General features: G+C 36.2%; 1 protein-coding gene across 2 annotated transcripts in view; it reads left to right on the plus strand.

The window, feature by feature from the left end:
* The window catches only part of LOC119650573 (homeobox protein abdominal-A), a 61,356-nt gene extending 47,559 nt beyond the window's left edge, over positions 1-13,797 (plus strand). For both annotated transcript variants that reach the window (XM_038053389.1, XM_038053390.1), the window contains exons 4-5: positions 8,047-8,270; positions 12,870-13,797. In XM_038053389.1, coding sequence (XP_037909317.1) covers positions 8,047-8,270; positions 12,870-13,124 — 479 coding nt within the window. In that variant the 3' untranslated portion in view covers positions 13,125-13,797. The remainder of the gene's footprint in view (positions 1-8,046; positions 8,271-12,869) is intronic.
* The last annotated feature ends 12,214 nt before the right edge of the window (positions 13,798-26,011 follow it).

The raw sequence follows: 26,011 nt of genomic DNA on the forward strand, positions 1-26,011 counted from the left end.
TCAAATGCTAATTCAAGTGTGAAGTGAATGTGTCTACCACGGTGCGCGGATATACAAAACAGCGTTGGAAAACCCAAACAGGAAATAATAAGCGAGTTATGGCCCGCCGGCAACCCGTCAAAACCATCAGACTCGAATCTGAGGAGAATCCGGGAACGTCGGTTAACATCATTCACACGACAAGCAGGAGGACATTTTCCTTGCTGCCTTCGGTGTCATACCAGCAGACATTGTCCTCGCCATACCATGTGACGTCGACGGGCGCACAGCAATCCTCCCCCTTCCGCTTGGAATTAAACATGGCCTCTCAGGCGAGCGGTGCTCATTGTTGCTAAGCAACCGGTTCTCGCCATGAACTGCATACGGCAGACTGCTGCCTCCGTCTGTGGACTAGCTCTCCTAAGCTCCTCCTTTTGAGTGCTAGAGGAGGACGAACGTAATGCACTCGGGGGTTCTAAGCATTTCATTTGCTTACTAAGGTGAGGCATGAACCATTGGCAATTGCCAATTGAATTGTGTGCAGTTTGCAAATAATATGCAGCAATTGTCTGCTGGTGTTGTCGATTCAGTACTATTTAAATGTACATACCACAACGCACAGCGCCCGCAAGGCGATTTGAATGTTGGCGCCCGAAAAGGCGGTTGTTACTACTTGGAGGAAGTCACTTTAATTTAGTACAAGTCATGATTCTATCTCCAGCATTCCGGAGTAATTGCTGACCTGAAATCACACCCCGTCCATCAAGCTGTAAATTGCTGAAAATCTCTATTTCAATCAAGTTGGTTGATTCCGTGATTGTGCTCTTCGGAGAGAGTAGGAATGACGCTAGTGGCCACATTTAATATGTTGCGGTTAGCGACGCTAATCTCCATAGCCACAGTACAACACGTTTATACCGCTCGGCCGTGGCTCAGTGGCTGAAGCGGAGTCCGCAAGCCGCGAGTCTTAATCAACGAAGTACGCTTTGCTCGATCCAGTCATTTGCCATTTACCATTTGCCGCATCAATGAAATACTATACAACTGCTAATAATAATAAACTTTAATACGCAATAAAAATCATCATCATGAGCTATAAAACCCATAATAACAATTCTAAATTTAAATAATGCGCACTGAAATGCTGAAATATAAATTAAGGCGCGACTTAAATCAGTTCTTCTTGGTCGACGACTAGACAAGCTGTAATGAGACGAGGCACGCGTAACAGACAAATTTTTCGGCAACGGAGAGGACAAAAACGTGGCTTTTATTCTCAGCACGATGCCTCCATACTATTGTCTGTTCGTGACATGTGAGCTTTTCCCGGCAGTTGACCAGACTGAAGTCGTGTTCTACACGGCTGAAAGCATGGAGGGAAATTACAACTCTGCTTGAATACTGGGGAATTCAAACCGTATTTGCTAAACTATTGTCTTCCACTAACTAAATATAGTGGAAACATCTTATGGATAAATCAGAATCAAAAAAATGATTCAGGTCGCGAGGGATTTTACGGTAATTAAACTTCAGATTCAATGGTTAGCAATTAACGCTTGTATTTGATCTATGCTAGTAGTTTACCTCAAACTGAGGAAACGATGCATGATAAGTTTTTTGGCTTAAATTGCGGAGTTTGCTGATTCAGTAATTTATTAAAAATATATATCAAATGTGAAACAGAAAAAGATATTCTTGTTTTTGATTAGACGTACTTGTTGAACTACTCCATGTTGTTTTATGAAAACTCATCTGCAATCCCGAACTTTGATTGACTAACATGAATTTCCATAACTACAAATGCATGGATCTTGGCAAAAATTAAAGTGAGGTGAAGCAAGTCGTTTACTCTCAAGAAGCCTCAGTTATAACAGAATATCACAATTTACCATGCCGCATATAAAGGAATAATGTTATTGCTAGGGAAGTATTCATGGTGTGTTATGTTTCGGAACAAACCCTTCATGCATTTTAGATGATTTTCTAGATCATCCATATCATATGTTTGACAATGAGGTAGTTGAAATGATTGATCGTCAGCCTTGGGATCATCTACTTCGGACTTGAGTCCTGATTGTATTCATGGGTGTTTTATTCGTATTTCTGCTTGTCCTGATGTTATAGGATCAACACTAGTACAGTCCTACTAGTAGTGTTGTGATAATAGAACTGAAGCGTAGTCTGACTACATATGAAATAGAAACAAGTGGAAATTCGGGAAGCTAGTGCTTCGGGTATAAAGGTTTTGTGTTCATCTTATGTGAAAAACTTTCTACGCACAATTTTCCATTCGTATATGGCTAAAAACTCAAAATATTCTTTCATATTTTTCCCAAACTACAAGATTTACGAAGATATTGCAGATGTGGATATTATGATATACTCATACCTCAACAAACACCGAATACTATACTTATACATGCACATATATAAATTGATCGTACACAAATTTTCGGTTTACTTCCTGCTCAAAAGCATAGATATGTATATATACAGTACCTATATTGAATACCGCTGGTTTATTCTACAAATATATCTATCTGAATTAGCACTACCCGAAAGCTTCATTAGTATTTACATATAAATGCATATATATATATCGGCCTCGAGTAAATGATATTAATATATAAATGATTAAAAAACTAACTCGAAATGCTTCCCTATGCCCATGCATTCATATGAGCTCACTTTGTTGTGCTATTGACGAATTAATATGTTATAATGACGACACGACGTTTTATAATGCACGAAATTCATTCACATTCAATATAAAAGTTTCACTTTCTATAACCTTGTTAATAATTGTTGGATTTCCTTCAAGCCCATAGTGATGCCTTATTTTATCCCCTTGCCTTCTGCCACATTTTGTACTTCTACCATGAACTTAAGGGGGGTTTTTAAATTTCTAAAATACGGCAATGTATTATTATTAACTTTATTTGTGCAAATATTTTTAAATGGGATGCATTTTGAGGACTAGATTTCGTTTAGATACACCGCTGTGATTTTTTTCAGATTTTCAGTTGGATAGGTTCTGAGAACGAGACTCGTTACACTTTTTTGGGGGTCATATTTTGAGCCCTCACTCCCCCACGTTTCATGGGATGTCACATATGGGCAAACTCCATTCTATTAAGGTTTTGTTTCACACAAAACCTTGAAAAGACAGGTTAAAAAAGCAAAGGCTATGTAGATGCCCTTTTCTCTACAAAAGAGTGATCAAAAAGTCCCAAGATCCCCCTTTCCGCTCGACTGAATCTTGGAGCGACAATATCAATATTGGCTAAGGGCAACTTCCTAAGGTTCGCCTCAGAACGGCAATGAATTCGGTTGCTAAGTGTATGCGACAAACTGAAAATGTATTGCTAGATCCCCGATTGTGGCCAGCAACGCAGAACAGCAGAGATAATATGCTGTTAAATGAAACTTAAAATAAATTACAATTGTGTATCTTACTAGGTCAAACTGTCATCGAAAAGAACTCTTTGGACTATAGCACAAGTCGCAAGGATAACGGCCTTAAATATTTCAATGGTTTCTCCTACCCTTAGACCATCGTCTTTAGGGGTGAGTCTTTAGTTGTTTTTTAAGAGGAACAGATAGGAGATGAAATTTCTTTTAAGTATTGTGGTCAGAATGGAGAGAAAGAATTCTATGTTTTTAAATTAGCATCGGAGACAGGGTCGAAGGAACTAATATGTAGGATGTTGTAACACCGGCATAATCTTGAGATCAGGAAGTGATCTCATCGAGCTTTGTGAAGTAAATCTGGAAAATATTTGCGTTACGTGTGTTATGAAGTACGATGCGAACGATAATGTCAGAGGGGGCAGAACTGTCTATTAAACAATCACAGAGTTTCAAATGAGCACACATATCAAGGAATATTCAGCGATGTTGCAGATAAGAAAAATTAAAAAACGGCGGAGGTGGGAGGTTCTTTTTAAAGATAGCGAATTTGCTGAATTGTATAGCTCCAAGAGCGAGGCAGCCACACTTGTCGAAAGAAGATCAAATCATAGAAAGATATTCAAGAATGTTTTAACGAGAGATTTGAACATATTAAGGAGGATTGGATTGAGGTGAAGCCCGAAGAGGAACATTGAATAAAGTCAAACATTTTGGAAGCTGTCACGGAGCTGGTCTAAGAAGTAATCGCCACATCAAGAGGGTAGAAAAAGAGAGTTTCTGAGAGTTTGAGTTAATAATATATCGAGTGATATTTGCTCACGTTCACTTTCTAAATTGGGATGCAAGGAAGCACAATCCAACGGGGACAGAATTCAATTAATCAAAAATGGAAATAGTAAAGGGCTTAGTCTAGAGCCTTTCTGAATTCGGTCCATTCAACTCCTTGTCGTCTTGCAGATTTTTTCTTGCTGTTTTTCAAGAATCTTCTGACCGAATGGTGCGTTTATATTGCAAGCTCATTCTTCCGTGAAAAGCAGAACTAGATCGGCTCTATTTTGATCAACTCAGTGGTCGATGACATTGTGTGATCCCATAGTAGTCTAACCCTATGCTTTTCTAAGAATCCCTGCTGAGATTATTTATAATTGGCGCGGGTGTTCTGCATTGAGTTGTGATTCAACGTAAGGCTTTGAAGCATTGTTCCGTATCTTGCATGCACAATTTATAAGTGAAATTGTTACTTAAGAAGCCAAGGAGCATATATCGTTTCTAGGTTTTATTTAGGAGTGAAGTATATCCCGTTGACGTAAGGAATACTCCTAACTGCTAAAAGAGTATACCATTGTTAATTGTTTTTGATGATTCCCACCCTCTACCCTACAAATTCAAAAGGTACGTCATTTTATCTGCCATGACCGTAGCTTGGTGCAATTGATTACCGGATTGCTTTACATAGGAAAAATGTTGGCAAATGTGGCAATGTTTCCTTTAAAGATAATACAACCCTGTTTCTCTAATGACATGGCAGTGGTTATACATTCTACTGTTATATATGTCCGGCTTGTTAGTAAGAAAAAAACAAACAGAGAAAGATTAAATTTTTCCTGAAATGCCAAATAAGAATTTTTTACTTCCCATATACCGAAGTTACGAGGGCCAGTTGTCTAAGTCTCACAATGTTACTATTAGAACCTAAACGTATTAAAACCTCTAATCATATTGTAGGAACACGTTTACCATGACCGAAAATGAAATGCATTTCTTCGCTTGGAAGTTAATGGCAGTCTCACCGATATATGTTTTCTCTTGTGCACTGCATAAAAGGAATAAGAAAACTAAAAAAATGTGTCATTTACTTTCAAGAACTGAACTATAATTATAAAAAACGAAAAATTATAGGATCTCCTCTGATAGTTACAGTAATATGTAAATTATAGATATACTCTTGATAAGATTTATTCTCCAACTTTAAGTATATATGGTTGAAGTGAAAAGTTCAAAATTCATGTTTTGTTAAAACTGGAACTGGGACCAGAAAATTTTCCTTCGGAACTTGAATCAGAAACAATACAATGAAATAAAAATCATGAACCAGTTATTATTAGGTCCGAAGGGAAAATTGCATAGATTTAAAACCTCTTATAAAGCAATCGAAAGAAAATCGAGAAAAAACAAGAAATCTGAAGCTTGTCGATTGTCGACCACTTAAAAATATATTTTTAAATTAAGTTTATCTCCGTTTGGGGTTTATTCATACATCGATAGTGTGGACTTTCCCGGTGTCTGTTAAAACAGTTTCTCTCAGAATCAGTTGGCTGGATTCCATAGCTCGGTCTGAAAGCAAACAGATGCCGTCAACTTGATTGAGGTTTTTGAGGGAGAATATCATGATCCATTGAAGTCCTGCATGTTCCCCAGCCAAGGCAATATGGAGAAGGCCGCTGATGATGAGAAGAAAAGTTTCCTTGATCACATTCAAACCTGGGGCATTGGACTTCTAATTCCTCTAAGATTTTTCCTCGAGGCAACACGCGACATTCCGCGCCTTTGATTTAATTTAATAACGGCTATCCGTTTCTCTAGAATGCCCCGCCTGCGTAGAACATAGAAGATACATTCCATGGTGTCACTGTTGGCGACTTCATTCTGTTTGAGAGCATTGATGGTAAAGATTATTCCAGTTGGTTTTTGGGAAGCGGTTAATATCCGCTTGTTACTGTGGCTTTTTCATATCAGCCACGAGAGGTGAAACTTCTCTGGGTAATATACAACTAAGAATCGTGGTAAAGTTCTCCTTCCGCCTCCTAAGGTGTTAGTCTGCATAAATAAGAAGTTTACGGTTCAATTCTTCGACGGGATTACAGGCAACTTCTGTCTCCCCGACCAGTGCAGTGGTAAATTCTTTTTGTGACGGGATACAATAATTATTTTCGGTTCCTTGTGGTCAACGAACCGCTTCCGCTACTTTTGGCTTACACCTAAGTAAGTCCGATGAGAAACTGCTGAATAATCGCGACTTCACAAAACTGGGAAGCTGGGGAGCTTGAGACGTTGAAGTTCTTCTTCCCTGCGAATAGATGCAAAGGAAAGCAAAGAGAAGTGATGATCATGTGCAGGTGTCTGTCAAGAATGCATCTAACTTTTTGTGTACATTCAGAAGATAATAATGTGCTTGATTTGATTGGAAGCAGTAGCCTCGAAGCTCGTAAAATGGGCTGCTAACAAAGCGGTGTATACTATAGAACTCTGTAAATGTCTCACCATTGTCACAACGGTCCCCAAGACTATGTTCCTTTATCATCTGTCCGCGCAAGGTGTGATCACTCATCACAGCTTTAGGGAGACCACATGAAGTGGATCATGGGATGCTTCCTTCTCCCGGTCTTGAAGTCTCCATTGATGTGTAGCATTATACTTTTGAGATGTTTCTCATTATGGATAGGAATCTTCCTCAAGCGGCATCGGCTCTTCGTGATCGGTTACACTACTTTTTCCGTCATTTGCCTGATCTAAATACAATAGGGAGAATTCATCCAGTGTTTGAATGGCCAGTGTGTTCCATTGCAATTGTCGCGCAAGTTGGAGAAAGCGAGCTTTCTGAAGGACCGCTATGCCGTCGTCCAGGAGCGTTCGCACATTGTGGAATGCAATCCTAATTCTTTGACGATAGCAAAATCTGATTAACGTTCCTGTAACATAAATGTATTTCGAAATTTGCATATTGCTAAGCTCACAAATCTATAATTCATAGGAAAGTCATTACTTCAGGGGAATATCTATTATCTCCTCTTAAAATTGAATACTATTACTACGAGTGGCATTCACTCCGCACTGAGATGCCATGGCCATTCAGTCTATAGTGACTCTTTGTTCCGTCTCTCCTCTCCGCGGACCAATTTAACTTGTTGCTTTATCAACCGATTTAAATCATTATGTTACTTTCCATATATCTCCTTTATATATATATATATATATTTTATATATATATATTTTCGTTGAAAGTTTCCGCAAATCCCTAAACTCAGACGGACATCAGACGGAAAGACGGAAAATATTAATGCAAGTATAAAATGGCATTTTCTAACCGAAACAATTTTTTTTAAATTGAGTAATTACTGTGGTTAAGTATAAGGAATATGTTGACAGAGTGGCGACAATTCCTCAGAGAGCGCCTAAATTTTCCTTCATTTCTTAAAAAACATTTATAAATGTTCCGAATATTTTCCGTATATTCTTGTACTAACCAGGTAATACTTTCTACTGCCTGGAAGGTTTCCCTCGTTACCTGTAACCGGTTCCTAAAAAATTCTTGCACAAAACAATTGTTCGTAATCCTTTTATACCCAGAAAGACACAATCGATACAGATGCACCCTTTCACCAACATTTTCTGTTTTTTACCTTTTGTTTATGGATATTAACCTTCAAGATAGAACTGATGTCGTGACTTTCTAGCTCTTGTCAAGAGAAAGTACCATTTCCGAAACTATGAAATAGAAATAGGAGAAGAAGAGGGTCCTTGAAATATTTCTCCTTTTATCGAGAGAAACAATAAACATTTTCTCGATTAGACGGTTCGTTAAATTTAAGAGTTGTAATATCCGCAATTATCGTTTTATTACATGAACACATTTTTGTATTCTGTTCCTTTTTACAGGCCCGAATGGTTGTCCCCGACGGAGAGGTAGGCAAACGTACACACGCTTCCAGACGCTCGAGCTCGAAAAGGAATTCCACTTCAACCACTACTTAACACGGAGACGAAGAATTGAAATCGCACACGCACTTTGTTTAACGGAGCGTCAAATCAAAATTTGGTTCCAAAACCGGCGAATGAAATTGAAAAAGGAACTGCGTGCCGTAAAAGAAATTAATGAACAAGTAAGAACATTTTGATTGCTTAATATTATGTGTAAGTAGTTCACTTCAGTTTTGACTGAAACGATTAGAGCGAGAGAGATTTTATTAGTGATAGATTATTTTAGATTAGAAGGTGTCAGTTCATCAGGTTTCAACCTAATTACTTTAGTGTTGCGGTAGGCAGTTTTAATTCGTCTAGTTAGGTAGTTGGAAATAAAAAGGGGAGTCAATTTTTTGCTAATGAAGAAATACTGAATAAGATTCTCTTAATTCATATAAGGAGGTGGTTTCTAGGTTGTTTAGGATCTGCGGGATCCTAAGTCCACATCAACGTGATGGTGGACCGGACTAAATGAGGAGCAACTTATTCCCACGTTTTTTAGTCCATGGATCCCTAGTTTGTAGCGTAGCACCCCAAGCATTAAAAATCGATAAAATCAAAAATTGACTGACGGTTTCGTCCAGAGCAAAGGCAACTCATCAGACGCTGCCTCACCTCTGCCCTTGGAGCAGCGTGACCGAAAGTGCCAACAGGTGGAAAGACGCTCCCTTTTATCATCGCAAAAATCCAAACACAAGGTTGCGAATTATATTGGACTTAAAACGCCAGTCGTTGTAGTCTAAGCTAGACTAAGGCTAAAGCTAGGTTGTTGTTTAGGATCTGTGGGATCCTAAGTCGTGTTTTTGCGATGATAAAAGGGAGCGTCTTTCCACCTGTTAGCACTTTCGGTCACGCTGCTCCCAGGACAGAGGTGAGGCAGCGTCTGATGAGTTGCCTCTGCCTTGGACGAAACCGTCAGTCAATTTTTGAGGTGGTTTCTGTTCAAATTTTAAATACGTTCAGTTTTCGTATTGAGATGTTACATCAACAATAGACGCTCAACTTCGTTCTCAGTTCGTCATGGATGCTTTTGTTACACTTTGCGTTTACCCCACTGCTATAAGCTAATCACTGACGCAGTGCAAAGTATGATTGGAGAGAGTTGGTGTAGAAAAGGCTGAACTTAATGGGCGTTTGATTTCATTTCTAACCAGAACCAAATCTTTTATTAGTGTATTGTGGTAATAAGCCATTGATTTTGAAGTTTAAGTAGCTTACTGCAATACTCCACTCTCCACTCTCACACTTGCTCAGGACTTGCTAATCCCCCTCATACTTTTTCATGCTATTTGGGCCAGTAGCGTAATGGTTATTTTCAACTCCTTAAGCATATTAATGTAATATTGATATTCAATGATTGGATGGAGCTGCTATAATTTCGTTAGTAATAATAGGATTTTGACCAAACTTCGTAGTGTAATGCTCTATATCATAGTTTATATTACTTTAATTTTATGATTCTGAAGGGAGTTTCTAGTGAAGCAAGAGTCCTAAATATCGTATAGGGGCAACTACTCGATTTTTTTCAGATTTTAGACAGAGTAATTTCTAAGAATTGGCCCGTAGAATAAATGGACACACTCCACATACAACTGATGTCAAAACTGAGGTTTCAGAAAGTACTGATCAGAACCTTCTATTTGAGACACCTTATTGCTATATTCAGGTGAGAAAATTGTACTTTTACATATATGGATCCCCTTAAACTCAACAAAGAAAGATGACATTCACTGCATGAATGGGGGTTCATATTTCCAGCCTCTCCACTAAATTTCGTGTGGATAGGTATAATCGTTTTTGATGAAAGTTCATGTCATAGAGGGGTAACAGACATAACAATAACCAAAAAAAAACGATTTTAACAAGTTTTTGTTTTACACAAAACCTTTTTTGTTTTACATCAAGCCCTAAAATTCTATTACCTCAATAACAATTTCAAATTGAGGTTTTTTTTTACCCTTGTGTTCCTTTTGTATTGCTGAGCAGCAATTCGTCTAATACCAATCATACCAAATTTAACATATATTTATATGTTTGTCGGTGATAACATCATCAGGGTTCTTTGTTCTAGTATCACCTTAAAGAACTATGTTACCGTACGGACAAAATATCTTCTGGTTTTATGAAGACATTTCGGGAAGCCATAAGAGAAATGCACGTCTATAGGAATCTCAATCAATACGCTTGTCCAAGCTTCTTTGAAGTTGTTCTTTCTTAATTGTTCTTTTCTAGTCAGCGAATGTATCAATTTGTAGAGTTTATACATATATACAAATCCGATTACTATTTCAAGGTCGAGTAAACGCGTTGCCTTGCCTAAACTTCTTCACATATAAAACGTAAAGTTTGATCTGAATCTACTTCCTATTGTATTACTAACGATTAATTAATACTAGAATTTTTTCTATTTTTGCCCCATCGTTGTATCTTCGGTTTAGTTTTCAGAGAAGTTTGGTTTACTTATTAAGCTGAGCTTTTAATCTCGCGAGTTTTTCCTGTGCCTCATATTTAGATGTGCAATTGAAAGATGAACCAGGTTAATTGTTTAACTGTGAGCTACTTGTTGCGATTAGTAGTCAGTTTCTTAATTTGCTTGAATAACATTGTGTTATGGATATAGATGTTGGTTCTAAAGCTTGAGTGTTATCACTTACGGATTATTGCGGCAGAGATATTGATAAGAAGGTGTAACTCTATTAATAAATAACAGTTTTTAAGCATGAATTAGTTCCCGTATAGTATACTAGTCAGAGTGGAAAATTAAAAACAGATGAAGAAATGTCGACCCTCTTAAATAAGCTCAATTATTGCCTGATATGCATACCTGCACTTCATTCTCAGAAAGCATTAATACTGTTACCTAACAATAATCTCAAGAATGCAAAGATTATTTCTGTATAGCTCCAGCTCAGGCATACTATTTTTTGCTAATAGGCATTCCATTATGTGGAATATATTTCACAACGTCAACGTCCAGGTAGATTTCAGTATACATAGATATTTTAAATTATAAGCATGTTTTCAACAAAACTACTGGAAATGTGTCGGTTATTAGTGCCAAAATTAAAATATATAATAAGTTATGTAAGTAACAGAGCAAGAGGTTTCTTTTTCCACGACTCGACTTTCATATGTTTGCTTTATGATATAAAAAGGATAAAACAGAAAAATTAATTAGTAATTTTCATTTGTATAATGGCATTTCTGTTGACTGTTACGGTTGGTAGTTGTTTTGCATTCTGTTGAATTGCCGAGTTTATTTAATCATTAATTAAACCCGGACACGGTGACTTCCAGATAAATTTGCAGCATCTTATCCATTGATGGTATAAAATAAAAATGAAAAGGCTGACCTTTGCCATTCTAGAACAATGAAAAAGATCCATGATATCCATGCGCAGAGAAATTATCTTGCATTAGGTCAGACTAAATCCGTATGAATAATATGATAATAAGTTTGAATGAGTTTTTTGTTGTTCTGCTTTGGCCACTAGCATGAAGTCTTAAATCAGGAGTCCACCACACTGGTGAACGACTCAAATGATGGCCCTCTTCTCATTGATTCATGGCCCAAGCCTATTTGAATGCAATCAGAAACACCATAGATCTGACCTTGAATAGACAGGCTCTATGTACAGTATAGAGTGGTTACCTGACAGTACAAGGTGCCATTTATTCACTCCGTTCGGGTAGAATTAAATACTATGCAATCTAACGAAAACTTTCCTGCGTAAAGCCCGCCATCCACGTACAATTGGGTCTGTTGGTTAGGCCGTAAGAGCCCGCAATGCACCCGCCTACTAGTTGAACTAAATGCATTATCCACGTGCCGGCAAGCTGTAACATTATTATTCCAACTGTGGAAGTCGTTGAGATGCAGATTTGAGATAATTTTGTGCGTGAGCATTTATGAAAAATTTGCATTAGCGGCAAAGATACCCATAAAATTCTCGCGCACAGCCTAAACAAACGTGAAATCTTCGCTCACATCCTAAACAAACTTGTCTGGTCGGATGGCCGAATTATTGTTCGATCATCGATCACTGAGCAGTCCAAACTGACAAACCAAATACATCTCACCCACGTTACAGCCGCTGGTCAAATGCGGGCAGTGACCACACTGTACGTGGATGGCGGGCTTAACTAGACACAACCTCACCAAGGTGTTTCTTTGGATCATTTGGTCTTCTTGAAAGATGATACGCCGAACGCTATTCCGTGCTTCTGAGGAACATATTTGGTCCAGAAATAATTTTTCAAATTCATGCTATTGATAGACGGAGTGCTGAATCGGTCAGGGCAATGTTTTTAAAACTCATTTTGAGGTAATTTATCAGTTGATGAAGTTGGCAAAGTTCTATAACTCAACGACCAAACCAGTCAGTTCCTAACCCCTCGACAGTTGGTCTTATGATTCTTTTGTTTTGGAGAAGAACATTCGCGTTGTTACAATTGATTTATATATGCAGATTAAATGGAATTGAATTTCATCCTGTTCGCTTGACATTTTCCAGGGTACGGTTTTGATGAAAGCCGCTCTTATTCGGTTTAGAAATTTCATTTTTGATTCGTTGGTTTTCCACCCAGCCCGATCGATAGGCTAGAAATAGCTTAGCTGGAGAATATTCGCGTGAGCAAACTTTATTGAATAGCTATTACAATAATTCTAACCTATAAAGTTGACAATTTATAAAAAATACTAATGATTTATAAATTTATTTGGTTTCTTTTCGTTATAGGCACGTCGTGATCGAGAAGAACAAGAAAAAATGAAAGCACAGGAGTCCATGAAGTCTGCCCAGCAGCACTCGAAACAGCAAGAGCATTCAATTGTGACGTCCCAAAATTCAGGCCACCTGCATCATTCAGTTGGGCAAAATGATCTCAAATTAGGTTTGGGCATGGGTGTGGGAGTGGGCAGTAATTTAGGAATGATGGGAACACTTGAGAAAAGCCATGACCTTTTAAAGGCGGTTAGTAAAGTTAACACGTAAATTGCGTTTTCTTTCTGAGGATAAATAAATTTTATACAAAAAGTTAATATTAACAAAAAGGAAAAAAAACTAAAACGTAAAATATAGGGTAAGTGAAATTGAAATTAAGAACCTTTCTCCTAAACGTAAATAAATGCATATGAAAATTTATTGGTAAGTTAGAATTTAATTTCATTAATTGAAAAACTTCATTATGGGAGAAGTCTATTCGGATGAATTTATAATTCTTGTGTTCGCGCATATCAGTTGGAAGTTTCTACGTTATATTATTTAATTGAGACTCAAACTCCTAGAGAGTGCACTGTAAATAAAAAATAATGCCATTGGTTTATACTTAAATTGGGAGACCGAAAAAAAATGAAAGTGAAAAAATATTTCAATGATGCCCGCTTATCTATGTATATGTTAAGGTCAATTTAATTTTTTACTGAGAGGTTTTAGAATGCGTTTTAGAAAGTATAAGCCATATATTTAATAGAGAAGAATGTATCTGCTTATGTAATAGTTCCCAGTGGATTTGTCGAGACAAGTTAATACTATTCATTAGCATTGATATGGGAAAAAATTTCAAAAATTGAAAAAGTAACGTAAAAATAATACGCTATATAGCTATACTCATATACGTACTAGTTTTTAAGATAATTGAATGGAGTATTTTAAAATAATATACAAACGAAAACATGACCCAAATGAATTTAACTCCGTACAGATCAATTTAAAATTGAAATGTGAAGATTATCCTCACATGTTATGCTTTTTTCCATAACAAATTACTCTAAGTACGAATTTGATTCTTTTTTTTTTTAAATTTCATTTTGTTATTACATTTATCGCATTGATTTCGATAATTTGTTATACTAGTAACTCGTTTAGTTATGTTACATTAACAACATAAACTACCATATTATATGTAGAAAAACAAAGTTTTGCCTATACAGAAGTAGCATTTCTATTATTTTTTATATTTTGTTCTGGACAATCTGTCGCTAAATGTTATGATTTTGCTGTTTTGTTTGTAATTTTGTTTCTTGTGTATTCAATGTGCAAATTGAATTTACTCCAAACTTTCAGTAAACTTTATCTATTTGAGTATTTAAAATTCTATTTACTTTGTTCTGCGAACGAAGGAAAGATACGGACAACCGAACAGAAAACAGAAGACTTAACGTATGAATAGAAAAACATCTTAACATTTTTGTTTAATTGGACGAAAACAAATATTTTTATTGAAAAAAATGTATTTTATGTTCATGTGATGTGTTAATGTAATTTATTTTATAAATAAGAAGCAAAATGTGAGAGAAATCATAGGAAGTTATGAATACTTAACTGATGAATAGAAAGAAATCTTTGAGAGAGATATAAAGCACAGATTAAAATTTGTCAATAGCAACTAAAAATTGTAATGTAAGTAGAGATTAGAGCCATTCAACGATAACTGATAGCTAATTAGAAGAAGAAAACACTTGACGATAATAATGTAAGCAATTACAGAAAAAGGAAATAATTGTGAACATTGTACCAAACAAACAAATGTCTTCGAATGTCACCTCTAAACTAGGAGTGTAACACAGAGAGATCCAGTGTATCATTTTATTATTGCAAAACATTAATTTTTATTATTTAAAAATTTACATAAAAAATTATATTTTGAATACGTTTTTCATTTGAGCTTGTGGATTTTATTTGCCTAGGTTAGTTTGGACTTGGCATACGATATCGCCGTGGAAGCGAACTTTGTGCTGAAGCTGAATCACAATTCTCCCTCCTGATATCTTTTTTCAGTTAGCCAAATTAACGCCACCCTTTAACAACAAAATATTTAATTGATTTAACACTTTCTAAGGAACAAGTACACTTTAGTTATGAGAGCAATGCATTTTCTAGGTTACAATGTGTGTCCGGATACTGCAAAAGAAAATGTGTTCTTTTGGTATTCGACAGTCGTAATCATATACTTTTGCATATAACGACGTTGTGCTCCAGTGGAAGGGAAGATCTATTTCAGGATGACATTTGAAAAATCAATTGTGATAATTTTCCCTCACAGTACTGGGCCCACATAAACTTTCCTATTCCTTCTTCTTTTCTGGATACAAATTGATGGTAGTGTAAAACACGCAACTTAGCGGAGTTCTCTCAAAGGAGTATTGAATTATTATGCGCAGTTTGGATGTAAATATTAATGTAATAGATTTTTCCAAATCAATTTTCTGCTGACCTGTGCAAGTATTATTAGTTTATGCTGTGAGTATGGTCTGGAAGCTCCCACCTTAACATTACATCCTAACAACGATCCGTGATTAGATGTCAATTGGATTTGTAGTTTATATCAGAAATATTGATAGTCCGTTTCGCTGAACATGTACGTGCTGCTAAGAAATCTAGAGGTTGTTAAAGTCCACTCATGATTACTATATTATCAAACAGGGGAAGACAACTTAGGTTTGCTTACCGTCAACGGAAATGGGTACGTCTCTATGCCATCAGATTTTTGCATGAATTGTTCATCAGAATCTCGAAAATAGCAAATATGTATTTTGCCGCAATAGACTTTGTAGCACTTTCGTGACTGATCTGATAGACTTGCATCATAATTCGAGGTTTTTCTGGAATTTCTTCATTACGAAAATTTCATTTTAATTGTTTTCGGGTAAGTTCATAAATGTTTTATTGGTAACACTTGGCTTTGATTTAGTCACAGCATTCCACACGTACAGATATTCATCGGTAGGATCAAAATGGCCTCTCTGGTCCAGCAAGAAATAAAATCGTTAGATTCTTCTTGCTTTTCCATTTCTAAACTGAAATATACAACGAGTTTAAGTTGTTTCATGTAAACTCAAGGTTTTAGGAGGAAAACTATGAGAAAAAAATTAATCCAGTTTACCTTATATGAGGATCAATAAAAAATAAACGGCAACTATTTTTTAAAGATTTTTCTGGGTATGAAATAATTTGAAAAACATATTTTTTTATTTTACAACATAGTGAATTAAATTTTTCCCAGCGTTTTGGAGGTTTCCTTATTCCCTCGTCAAAAAGTTGAAGGTTGAGTAGTTAACCAATTGCGCACAGAGTTCAACCTCCTCAGCGAGTTTGAACTTTTGACCTCCAATAACTTCCTTCAGCGGACCAAAGAGATGGTAGATACACGTCGACAAATGTGGGTTATATGGTGAATGTACTAGTTGATCTGATTCCAGCCAATTTTCTACAATTTGCTCTGAGTTATGCGCGCCGTGTGAAGCAGTGCATTGTCATGAAGGAGGATAACGGCTCTGATTGTTTCGTTCAACAGTTCACAATAATAAACAGAATATATTGTTCGGCGTTCGTTGGGGAAAGCAACATAAAAATGTACTTTTGGAATCAGAAAACATAGTTGCAAGAATCTTGCAGAAAATTGCCTCCCTTTGCTCGCCTATTTTGATTCAGGCGTGTAGTGGTGAACTATGTCTCATCCTAGGAGACTAAACGACTGAGAAAACCATCTCATCCACCTATGGCGAATTTTCAAAGGGAGTTTTTTATCACGAGAAAGAAAGAGAGCACCCCACCGTGCTGAGATCTTTAAGAATTCAAAATCCTCTCTGATGGAATATACACTGTTGTGATTTAGACCTATAGAAGGAGCGATTTCGCCGATGGTGACGCACTGGTGCTTCAAAAGCTCCCTAACTGCATGGATATCTGTGATGGAGGTTCGAGGACGCTGATCGTTACTCTGATTTGGAGAGAGTTCATGCTAAAATTTCTGGAAGTTTCACTTTTTCTTGCGTCAAAAATTTGTTCACTTTTTGCTCTAATATAGGCTGAATAGGAATAAGATTGGTAGTGCGAAAGTGAAGTAGGAAGACCAATATGGTATTCGTGAAAAAAAAAAATTCAGAGCTTTCTAACTCTCAAAAAACGCTTGATAGCTAAATTCTTGTTTATATCCGACTGACCCTCGTACATATATTAAAATCCTTCATTTGTATCAATGTTAATGGAAAATGCGGTTATGCTTCAGGCTATTTTCCATAAAATTAACTGCATTATCTTTTATTTTTTTACACGGCTGGTTCATTTTCTTCAATTAGATTAAATTCCTTGTAAGTTCAATGTGTATTATATACAACTGCCACTTTTTAATCGTGACATCGGTAAACGCGGTCTTTGACTAATGAAGCATTCTCGGTGAATGAAATAAAGAAGTGGTGAATGAAATCATAAAAGAACTAAACCACCTACTAGATTTGCTTCAAACCAAATTCACTACTAATCTGATGACTACGTAGTGCATAGACCGACCATGGACTCAATGTTTGCACTTTAATTGTTTGTTATTCGACTTTTCTATGATGGGCAACTGATGGGAGAAGTATGCAGTTTTCAATATACATGGAGTAGCAACTCGTAACATTCGGAATAAAACCAAGGACACCGACAGTTCCTTGGTAGGCAAACATTCCAAGCCTAGCATGTATATATTGACTTCATGTTGGTTCTAATCTAGTAACTATTAATGACCATTCATCAAACGAAAATGCGCGTTGGGGAAGAATGTAGTTACAATTTTGCAGGACAATTAAATGTTTTGGACTTATTGCCTTCCAATGATTCCCTTTAAATGATGCTCCATTCATTTTCAATATAATTTATAAATATTATATAAAGAATATTTACTTGTTGTGAGGTATGGGTACTAAAAACAAATTGCTCGAAAATACCTTTCCCCATATTCGATGTAACATTAATTCCCTTCTTCCATGATACATAGGAACCAAGGTGTTAGTAGAATGTAATACGTACCAGATATGAGCAATAATTTATTTGCGAAACCTCAGCAAATAAATGAAACTTCAGAATGTTAACTGGAATTAACCTAATACTACTATTCATTACGAAAAATGACATAGTAAACCTATAACGTAATCAACAAAACAATAGAGATTGTTAAATCTTTGAAACAAAATTATATATACGTAAATTTGGTCAGGGTAGAATTGAAGTAAATACTTGAATGAACTGGGGAAAACTTTAAAAAAGAACCGCATAAAGTTAGAACTACTAAATTAAGATATGTATTGTGGCTGAAATATGTAAAAATCGGTATTTAAACAAAATATATCTTTATTTTCTTAATTGAAAGCATACATAAAGTTTTACAAGTTTTCGGATTTACTTCGAATTCTTCTTAGGATTAATCTCGGGAATATTGCATAGCGCCAATAGTTGTGAATAAAAATAATTCGCGAGTAATGCTTTTCAGGCTCCAGTAGTTAGACGTCTAAATGTTCTTTAACTTTAGAATTATTTCGTATCATTTGCATGTGTTGACTTCATATGAATTCTTTTTTGATTTTGCCAAAACACTAGTGACATACATGATAAAAAATTGTGAAGTGAATTTCATATACGTAATAAACAAATAATAAAAAATAATAATCAAAATATCTAACCTAAACACATATTGAAAATAACATTATTGGAAGTTATCTATATATTTCTGTGATAAGATTTTGACAGACTCTAGAAGTTGGTTGGCAAAGTTGAATAACAAAAAAATTATTACAAATCATACCATCCATTTTTCGAATAACGCTTTCGGTAGATTGCCATACAATCATCATTTAAATATCAGAACATATACGTATAAAACAATCTCAGCAACGATTACAGAAATAACAAAAATCTTACTTGTTAAAATCTTAACACAAAGTTAAAGTATATTTCTTTGGTACTACTATCACAGACTTCGTATGGGGATTATGAAATTTGTTTTCAAAGAATTTCAATATGGAACACGAAACAATGAAAATGGTCAGCTACCATAATGTGTTACATAGAAATATATATGGACGGAAAAGAGGAAATTGAGAATTTGAGCTATAGTTTGAATTATTGTTCTTAAAATAAATACTATGAAATTAAGGCTTATTAATATTACTGTAACTTTCCTGCTGTATTATACGTACAGATTATAAGTAAAAAATAAATAATCTTGGAATAAATTCAATTGATTTTTTTATTATCATATATCAATTTGAAATAGCGGACATATATATACATATTTGCATTCCTTCAACTCTATTCTTCAATAAATCCGAACTGCCAAAGATAGCAGCTAAGGGCTATTGCTGACATTACAATTTGCTGTTCCGGTTCGTAGGAAGTAGGCCTTACAGGGCGAGTGAATTCCATTGCATCGAATAGCGAATACAGCGATTTACTTCCTTCAGAATCTGATCAATTCGCCTTCATATTATAAGAACCCTTCATTATTTATCATGTATTATTTTGTGAATTTCAGTTGACTGCACCATTCCAATCTCATGAAAATTGATTTTGATTTTAATAAGATCAGGATATGTAATAATACGATCAAAAACTGCCATACTAACTGCACCCCCGTAATTACACATTACGACCCGTTCAAGTGAAGTCCAGGGTCTTGTGAAGAAACTCCAAGTCAGGGGTCAAAATCATGTGAGACGAACCACTGTGTTATTCCGGGCCCATCAGAAATCATCTTCACCCTCCTCCTCCTTTGGGCGGGTTCACTGAGTGCCTAATTTGGTGGTATTCATCTTTAGAGATTTCATCTAAATGCGATAAGACAGCTGTCATTAAAATGTATGTGTAGGAGAATCTCGAATTAAAACCAACTCTACTGTAACTCTACTTTCCTAAGTAGTCCTAATGCTCCAGAATTACGCTGTGACAAGTATAAGAAAAACATCCATGTCTATTGGGATTCAAACCCATGGAAACGAGATTGAAAGGCCAGCGTTCTACTCCCTCAACCATCGCGCTGTTTCTAGAATATTAGTTTACATATATGTTGTAGAAGAGAAAAGTAAAGGCGGAAGAAGTATAAGTTTAAACTGAGACAGAGCTTATTTTAAGAAACTATCTTATCAAAAAATCCTAAAAAGGTCACAATGATGTTCGGCCCATATAATATATTGCTAAAAGTTCGAAATTGACCGGAAGACGTTTATCCTAATTTCGTGAAAATGCTACTCTTACTAAGAAAGTCGTAGAAGGGGAACGTAATCATTTTCGTGTCAATTTGCTGCATCTTTAGTCATTGGAACTATTATCAGTTTGTAAATAGTACCAAGAATCCTTTCTCTGCATCCATTTTTTGTATCTTCTCCAAGTAAACTTCTGTACGTTTTTTTAATCACTGCTCAGCCTTGTGAAGCCAGATGCTAATAGAAGTGAACTATTATCGTGTCAGTACTTTTCAGAACGAATTTTATATTTAGGATGGTTTTGAAATGTAGTGCACAATTTAGTTTTCAACTGCGCACAACTGGAACGTAGACACAGAAGACACAAAAACTCGGATACTGAAGGGTTCAGCTTCCGGTTTCCCGATTTGTTATGAAACTGTAGCAAATATTTTAGTTACATTTTTTTCGCTTTTAAAGCGCAGTTTTTTGAACATATTAAATGAAGTCAATGGTTTCTAAAGTAAGAAGAAACCCAAAAAATTATCTTTGAGAGAAAAAAATGGCAGTATTCTGAGTGTATCATTTCCAATTGCACACTAGGTAGACGAAGCAGAATGTTAAAACCTATCTTCGTTCATACTATTTCTAATATATTACAGAATAAGTTGAGAGTACTTTTTATATTAAAAAAACATCGAATCTCTTTTCAATCCTTATTTTGTCTGATTTCCTAGATCGTCACAAGGTTTAAATTCAATAGTTTTGGTCAAAATCGGAGTTTAAAATAGTTAATAAAACAAAATCGTTAAATAACTAAACTGTAGCGACAGTCAAGGAATACCCAAGAAACCGAGATCTTCAAAGTTCCTTCTAGAAAAGAAGTAACATATGTTATGAGGAACAGCGGACCATCACACTCTCTTCTTCTTATTGTGATTTTATTCTCACAGATTTTCATTGACCTTTAGTTTCATTATCTTCCAAGTTGTTCTTATATGATGAGCCTATAGTAACGGGACAGCTAAGATACTCAGATAGACCACAAAGATTCATAACGAGCCGGGATTGAGAGACTGGCACTAAACCACCTCGTTCAATATATGAAGACATATAGTACATATGTATGTCGGTAAGTGGTCCAGGAATTGTGAATTCAGTTGTGACAGTTGGACTTTTTTATATTTATATATATTATTATTTTTTATATTGCTATGTTTGCAAATTATATTATCTGGTATAACCCATTAGCGTTCCTCTTTGAAAAAGCAGATCTTCCATGCTAAGGGCTGAAATCGCTTCAAGGGTTTAACGATTTCAAATTTCTGTTCTGAATTTTATGTATATTGAAGAGAAACTCCAACATTATAAAATATTGTAACAAATGCTACTGATAATTTGCATATTTATATTGATAGGCTACATTCGCATGTCTCGTTTTGTGACAAATTAAAATATTCACCGTGTATCAAAATGACAGTAAATTTCTTCAGGCCTTCTATGGCGTGGCTGGAATCCTCGGTTATTGCTATCAATTCTGCAATAGTGTGAGATTGTAGATGGATTATATGAAAATTAAGTAGACTCTTGGAACACATGCTGCTTTTATTTTTCATAAGCCTCATTCACCATGCAATTTCGCCCTGTAATGGATACGGCCGGAAAAATTGAAATGTATAAGTTCACCTTAATAGAAACATAATTTTCGCATTTTGCATATGACGACTTATGTGAGCGGGCTTATGCCTGCGCATGGGGGAGAATGATGCCACAAATTTTATTTATGAATTTTATTTATGAATACTGCGATTTCATCCCTAATTTTCGAGCATAAATTTCATCCGAACAAAATGCAAACAGCTACCGAAAATTCTGTTGGACTGAACAGAATAGCGAGTGTGATTCGATGAATGAGGGCTGCCGACAAGTACTAAAAAATGTTATTGTAATCATAGCGAGATAGGAAGTAAAAGAAGGAGTGCTAAATAATATAAAATCTTAAGTTCATTACAGTTAAGAGTTTCCCTGCAGCTTACAATCCTTATAAGCAGAACAAACCATAGCAGCTCAATTGAAATTTAGTTAACTCTTTCATCAAAAGCAGTGGGATTAAATACTAAAATGTTTTATTCATTTTAAACAGAAAGTTCAACAAATTTTGGTAAATAGCCTAACATTGTCATATTTCAATATGCTTTCCTCAAGGTTCCGATAAACTTTCCATATTGGAAGAAATTCTAAAATGGTATGTTTCAATAATACTAATATGGCAAGCCTTACTTGAAATTCCTCACCACGTGTCCTTGCACCCCGCATAGTAGCCCCATTCCGACTTTACTCCCAGTTTTGTGGAACTTCGGGAGAAAATGCCATGTTACGAACCACCCCTTATCATCGTTCCTATATTCTCAAACCCAGTCCCAAGGTGCCATTGTTGCGAATGGAGATCCTTTCGGAAGGTTGAAGAGACCCTCTGCTGTACTACACACGGTAATATCTAAAAAAATGTTGTCTGTATTTATAAGATCCGGTCGTACGTGTATAATTGTGTACTGGTGTAGGTACGAAAAGGCGCACAGTGTATGCAATGTTCATGCTTTGTAATAAAGGAGGGAGAGTAAGAAATGGTATATCCTTGTACGTGCCAAGAAAACGAAAACATATTTGTTCATCAGAAAACAGAAAGGAAAATATTATGCCAGAGCTTTGTCTGGAATTAATTAAATTTAATGAAACGTTTTGCTACTGTATTTCGTATTTCGGCTGTGTAAAGGTTAAGAACTGATAATTTATTATATAGTGCTCTCAGCTATAGACATGCTGCTGCGATGGAGAAAAATTAATTAATGGTAATAATGTATTGGGTGGAGCTAATCATGTCAGGATCCGGGGTTAAGTCCTTTCTGGGAGGATGACTTCAGTAAGCATGTGCTACAAATCGTTTTGAAGTAATAATTTCCTGAGACTTATTTACTGTGGATATCTTTTGCGGCATTCTGCTACGTACTCTGAATGATAAATTAATTAATCCATATCAATTGTGCAATGTGTCTAAGCCAATGTACCATACAATATTGACTGATCTGCATTTATGTGCATGTATTATAACATTCCTATAAATAATCCTTAATTTTTTGCCCCACTGCATTTGTATGCAGTAAATGGGGACGCACTTTTACAATTGGTCAATGCATTAACGGAGAATTGACGTGTCGAGTTAATCTTGTTGTAACTTTATCGTCAAAAGCAGCTTCAGCAAATATTTTTTATTTAAATTTACGGTAATTTACACAATACAATCAAGTGTTGCCTTTTGCACGTTTGGAGAGAATTTAAAAAAGATAGGGCCTTTTTGTCGCTCCAATTGGACTCTCCTTTTTTACCTTTCCCTGATGCTACTGTTTTTCCTCTATAGTAAACACATGCGTAGGCTTCGTTATTTCCATTGCAATTTTTGAGGAAATACTCATGTGTACGTGCTGGTTCACACACGTTACTACCTTACTCGCATTTCGATTCTACATAGCTTACTATATCTAAACACATAATAGTACATGAATGTGCCACAGGAAACTAACATGCGAATTAAGGGGTGACTGCAATAATAGCACCCTGTGGAGTACATAATATAAAATGTTGGTGTTCGCAATTTATATTATGAACTCCTATTGCATGTCTGGGTGGTCTCATTGTTCGCTCTCCATGAACTTGAGTGTCGTTGTTGCAATGTAATTAAATCTCATTTATACGGAATTCCAGTTGTTTGCCACATTCCACTTTTTATTATTAAATATTTACCATTAATATAATTAAAAGGATCGAAGAATAAGGTTCCACTTTTGCTGGTTATAGTATGCCTATAAACTATAGTAAGTCATTTAAACTTAAAACCGACCAAAACTTTAATATATTTTCGAGGTGCATCCACATTTTCCCCTGCTATGGACCTGCAAGTCATCAGAGCCCTTGCGGCGGACTTATATTTTCAACATGTGTTTCCTAGAGTAGTTTTGAGTTTAGTGTGCTCCCTAAATATTTGACCCCTGTTACTCATTTCACCTCCATCCCATGTAATGTAATGGCTCTGAAGTGATCAAGCTTATGCTTCCTTGTGATTGGTACTATATACTATATTGACCTTGGCTGGATTTAAGCGCAGTCACTAGTGATTCGCAGTCCGATTTTGATTTTTTCCACATTGGGTACCCTTATATTAACAATATTATCAACGTAACCATGGACCTGTATTTCAGTTAGCTCTCCAAGGAGTTCACCAACTACCGTGCTCCACATTAATGCTGTTAATTCCCCACCTCGTGGACAACTTTGAACAGTGTTCATGACAATAGAATTTGTACCTGTCTACACTTCTATTTGCCTACTCCCTGACATTCTGCCCATTCAGGAAACCAGGCTTCCTCGTATCTCTGTATGCGATGTGTTATCGAATGCGCAAATGATGTCCAAGACTGCACATAGGGTGGGGTGTAAAGGATCATTTTTACTCACTTTCGGATTGCCGTCTCCATGCCTTTGGTATATAGCCTATAGTGTCCCTTACCACTTTTAGGGGAAATCCTAAGATGATTTCAAGACCTCTCTGGAGTAGTGCTTTTAAAATGCAATCTACTCCGGCTGATATATCCTACAATGAAAAACTTATAGACAGATTCGCTCGTATCTATCCCCAGCTGAAAAATTGTAAGTTGATTACCGTGCACAGATTTATAAGTAATACTACACTGTACCTCAAAATAATTTCATGTATTAGACAGATATTGACTAAGTTATGGTTCACAAAGCTATTTAAGCTGAATATAGCAATATATACAATTAGTATGCTTTTAAGTTAAAAAAAATTGATAGAAAATTGGCCCAATTGTGTACATTTGAGAGGGTTTTAGCTATTTTTTAAAGAACGAAAGTCGTCTTCTTTTACTTTAGCGTTTGTACCCTTTCACAAGCGGGATCCGCTCGTCGTGATCGATTGTGCCATTTTGTTCTATGGAAGGTCTGATCTGGATGCAGTCGCGAGGCTTTCAAATCCCCACCCAGCGTATCAAGTCACTGTTGTTTCGGTCAGCCTTTTGGTCGCTCACAATCAACAATGGTGGGTTTCCACCTACTGGCCTGCTAACAATTTCAGTTTACATCAGTTGGTTTTGTATCTAGTCCGAAGTCATTCTGTTATAGTACTTTTGGCAGGGTATTTCTAGATGACTGGTTGTAAGCCTGTCTGAATATTCCCTCTGTTTTATAAAGAGAAAGATTTGCCTTTGAAAGTCTTCTCACGATCGAGGAAGGCAAGGTGTTTCTCTATGAGTAGTTGAGTGCTGTATAATTGTGCAAGTACTGTCCGTTCTTGTTAAACCTGCCTTGGTTCATTGTAATTTCAAGAAATTCGCGAATGTGTTTGGATAAGATTCGAAATCTTCATTATGTGGAAGAATAATGTAAAAAACGGCATTCAGTGGTCTCCTGAAATCGCGGGTGAAACGATTTTGGTTTTTTTCTTGGCAAATTGCCGACGGTTGATCCTTAGTTAGCCGACACGCTCCTGTTGATTGAATGATAGCGTTGGACAGCCAGTAACGGCCAATGTTGGCGTACGATCATTTTGTATGGCAAGGCTGGTGGAGCGTCATTGAGGCGGCGACAAAATGGCGGTATCTGATAAAAATATAGTTGATGTTCGTCTCACTGTTGTAGTTATGTGGACAACCGTTTCATAGACCATCATTATCAAAGGCGCAACAACCGGTATCGGGTCTAGGTCTGCCTTGGTAAGGAACTCCAGACATCCCGGTTTTACGCGGAGGACGACCAATTCGATAATAGACTACGTGTTGACAGATATATGGTGGTGAATTTAAGCACAAACGACGATACGCTTGGCATCCTAGTGTGACGGCGTTATTTTCGGTATGGAAATGACTTGACTTT

Source organism: Hermetia illucens, chromosome 3, assembly GCF_905115235.1.
Source record: "Hermetia illucens chromosome 3, iHerIll2.2.curated.20191125, whole genome shotgun sequence".
Taxonomy (NCBI): Eukaryota; Metazoa; Arthropoda; class Insecta; order Diptera; family Stratiomyidae; genus Hermetia; species Hermetia illucens.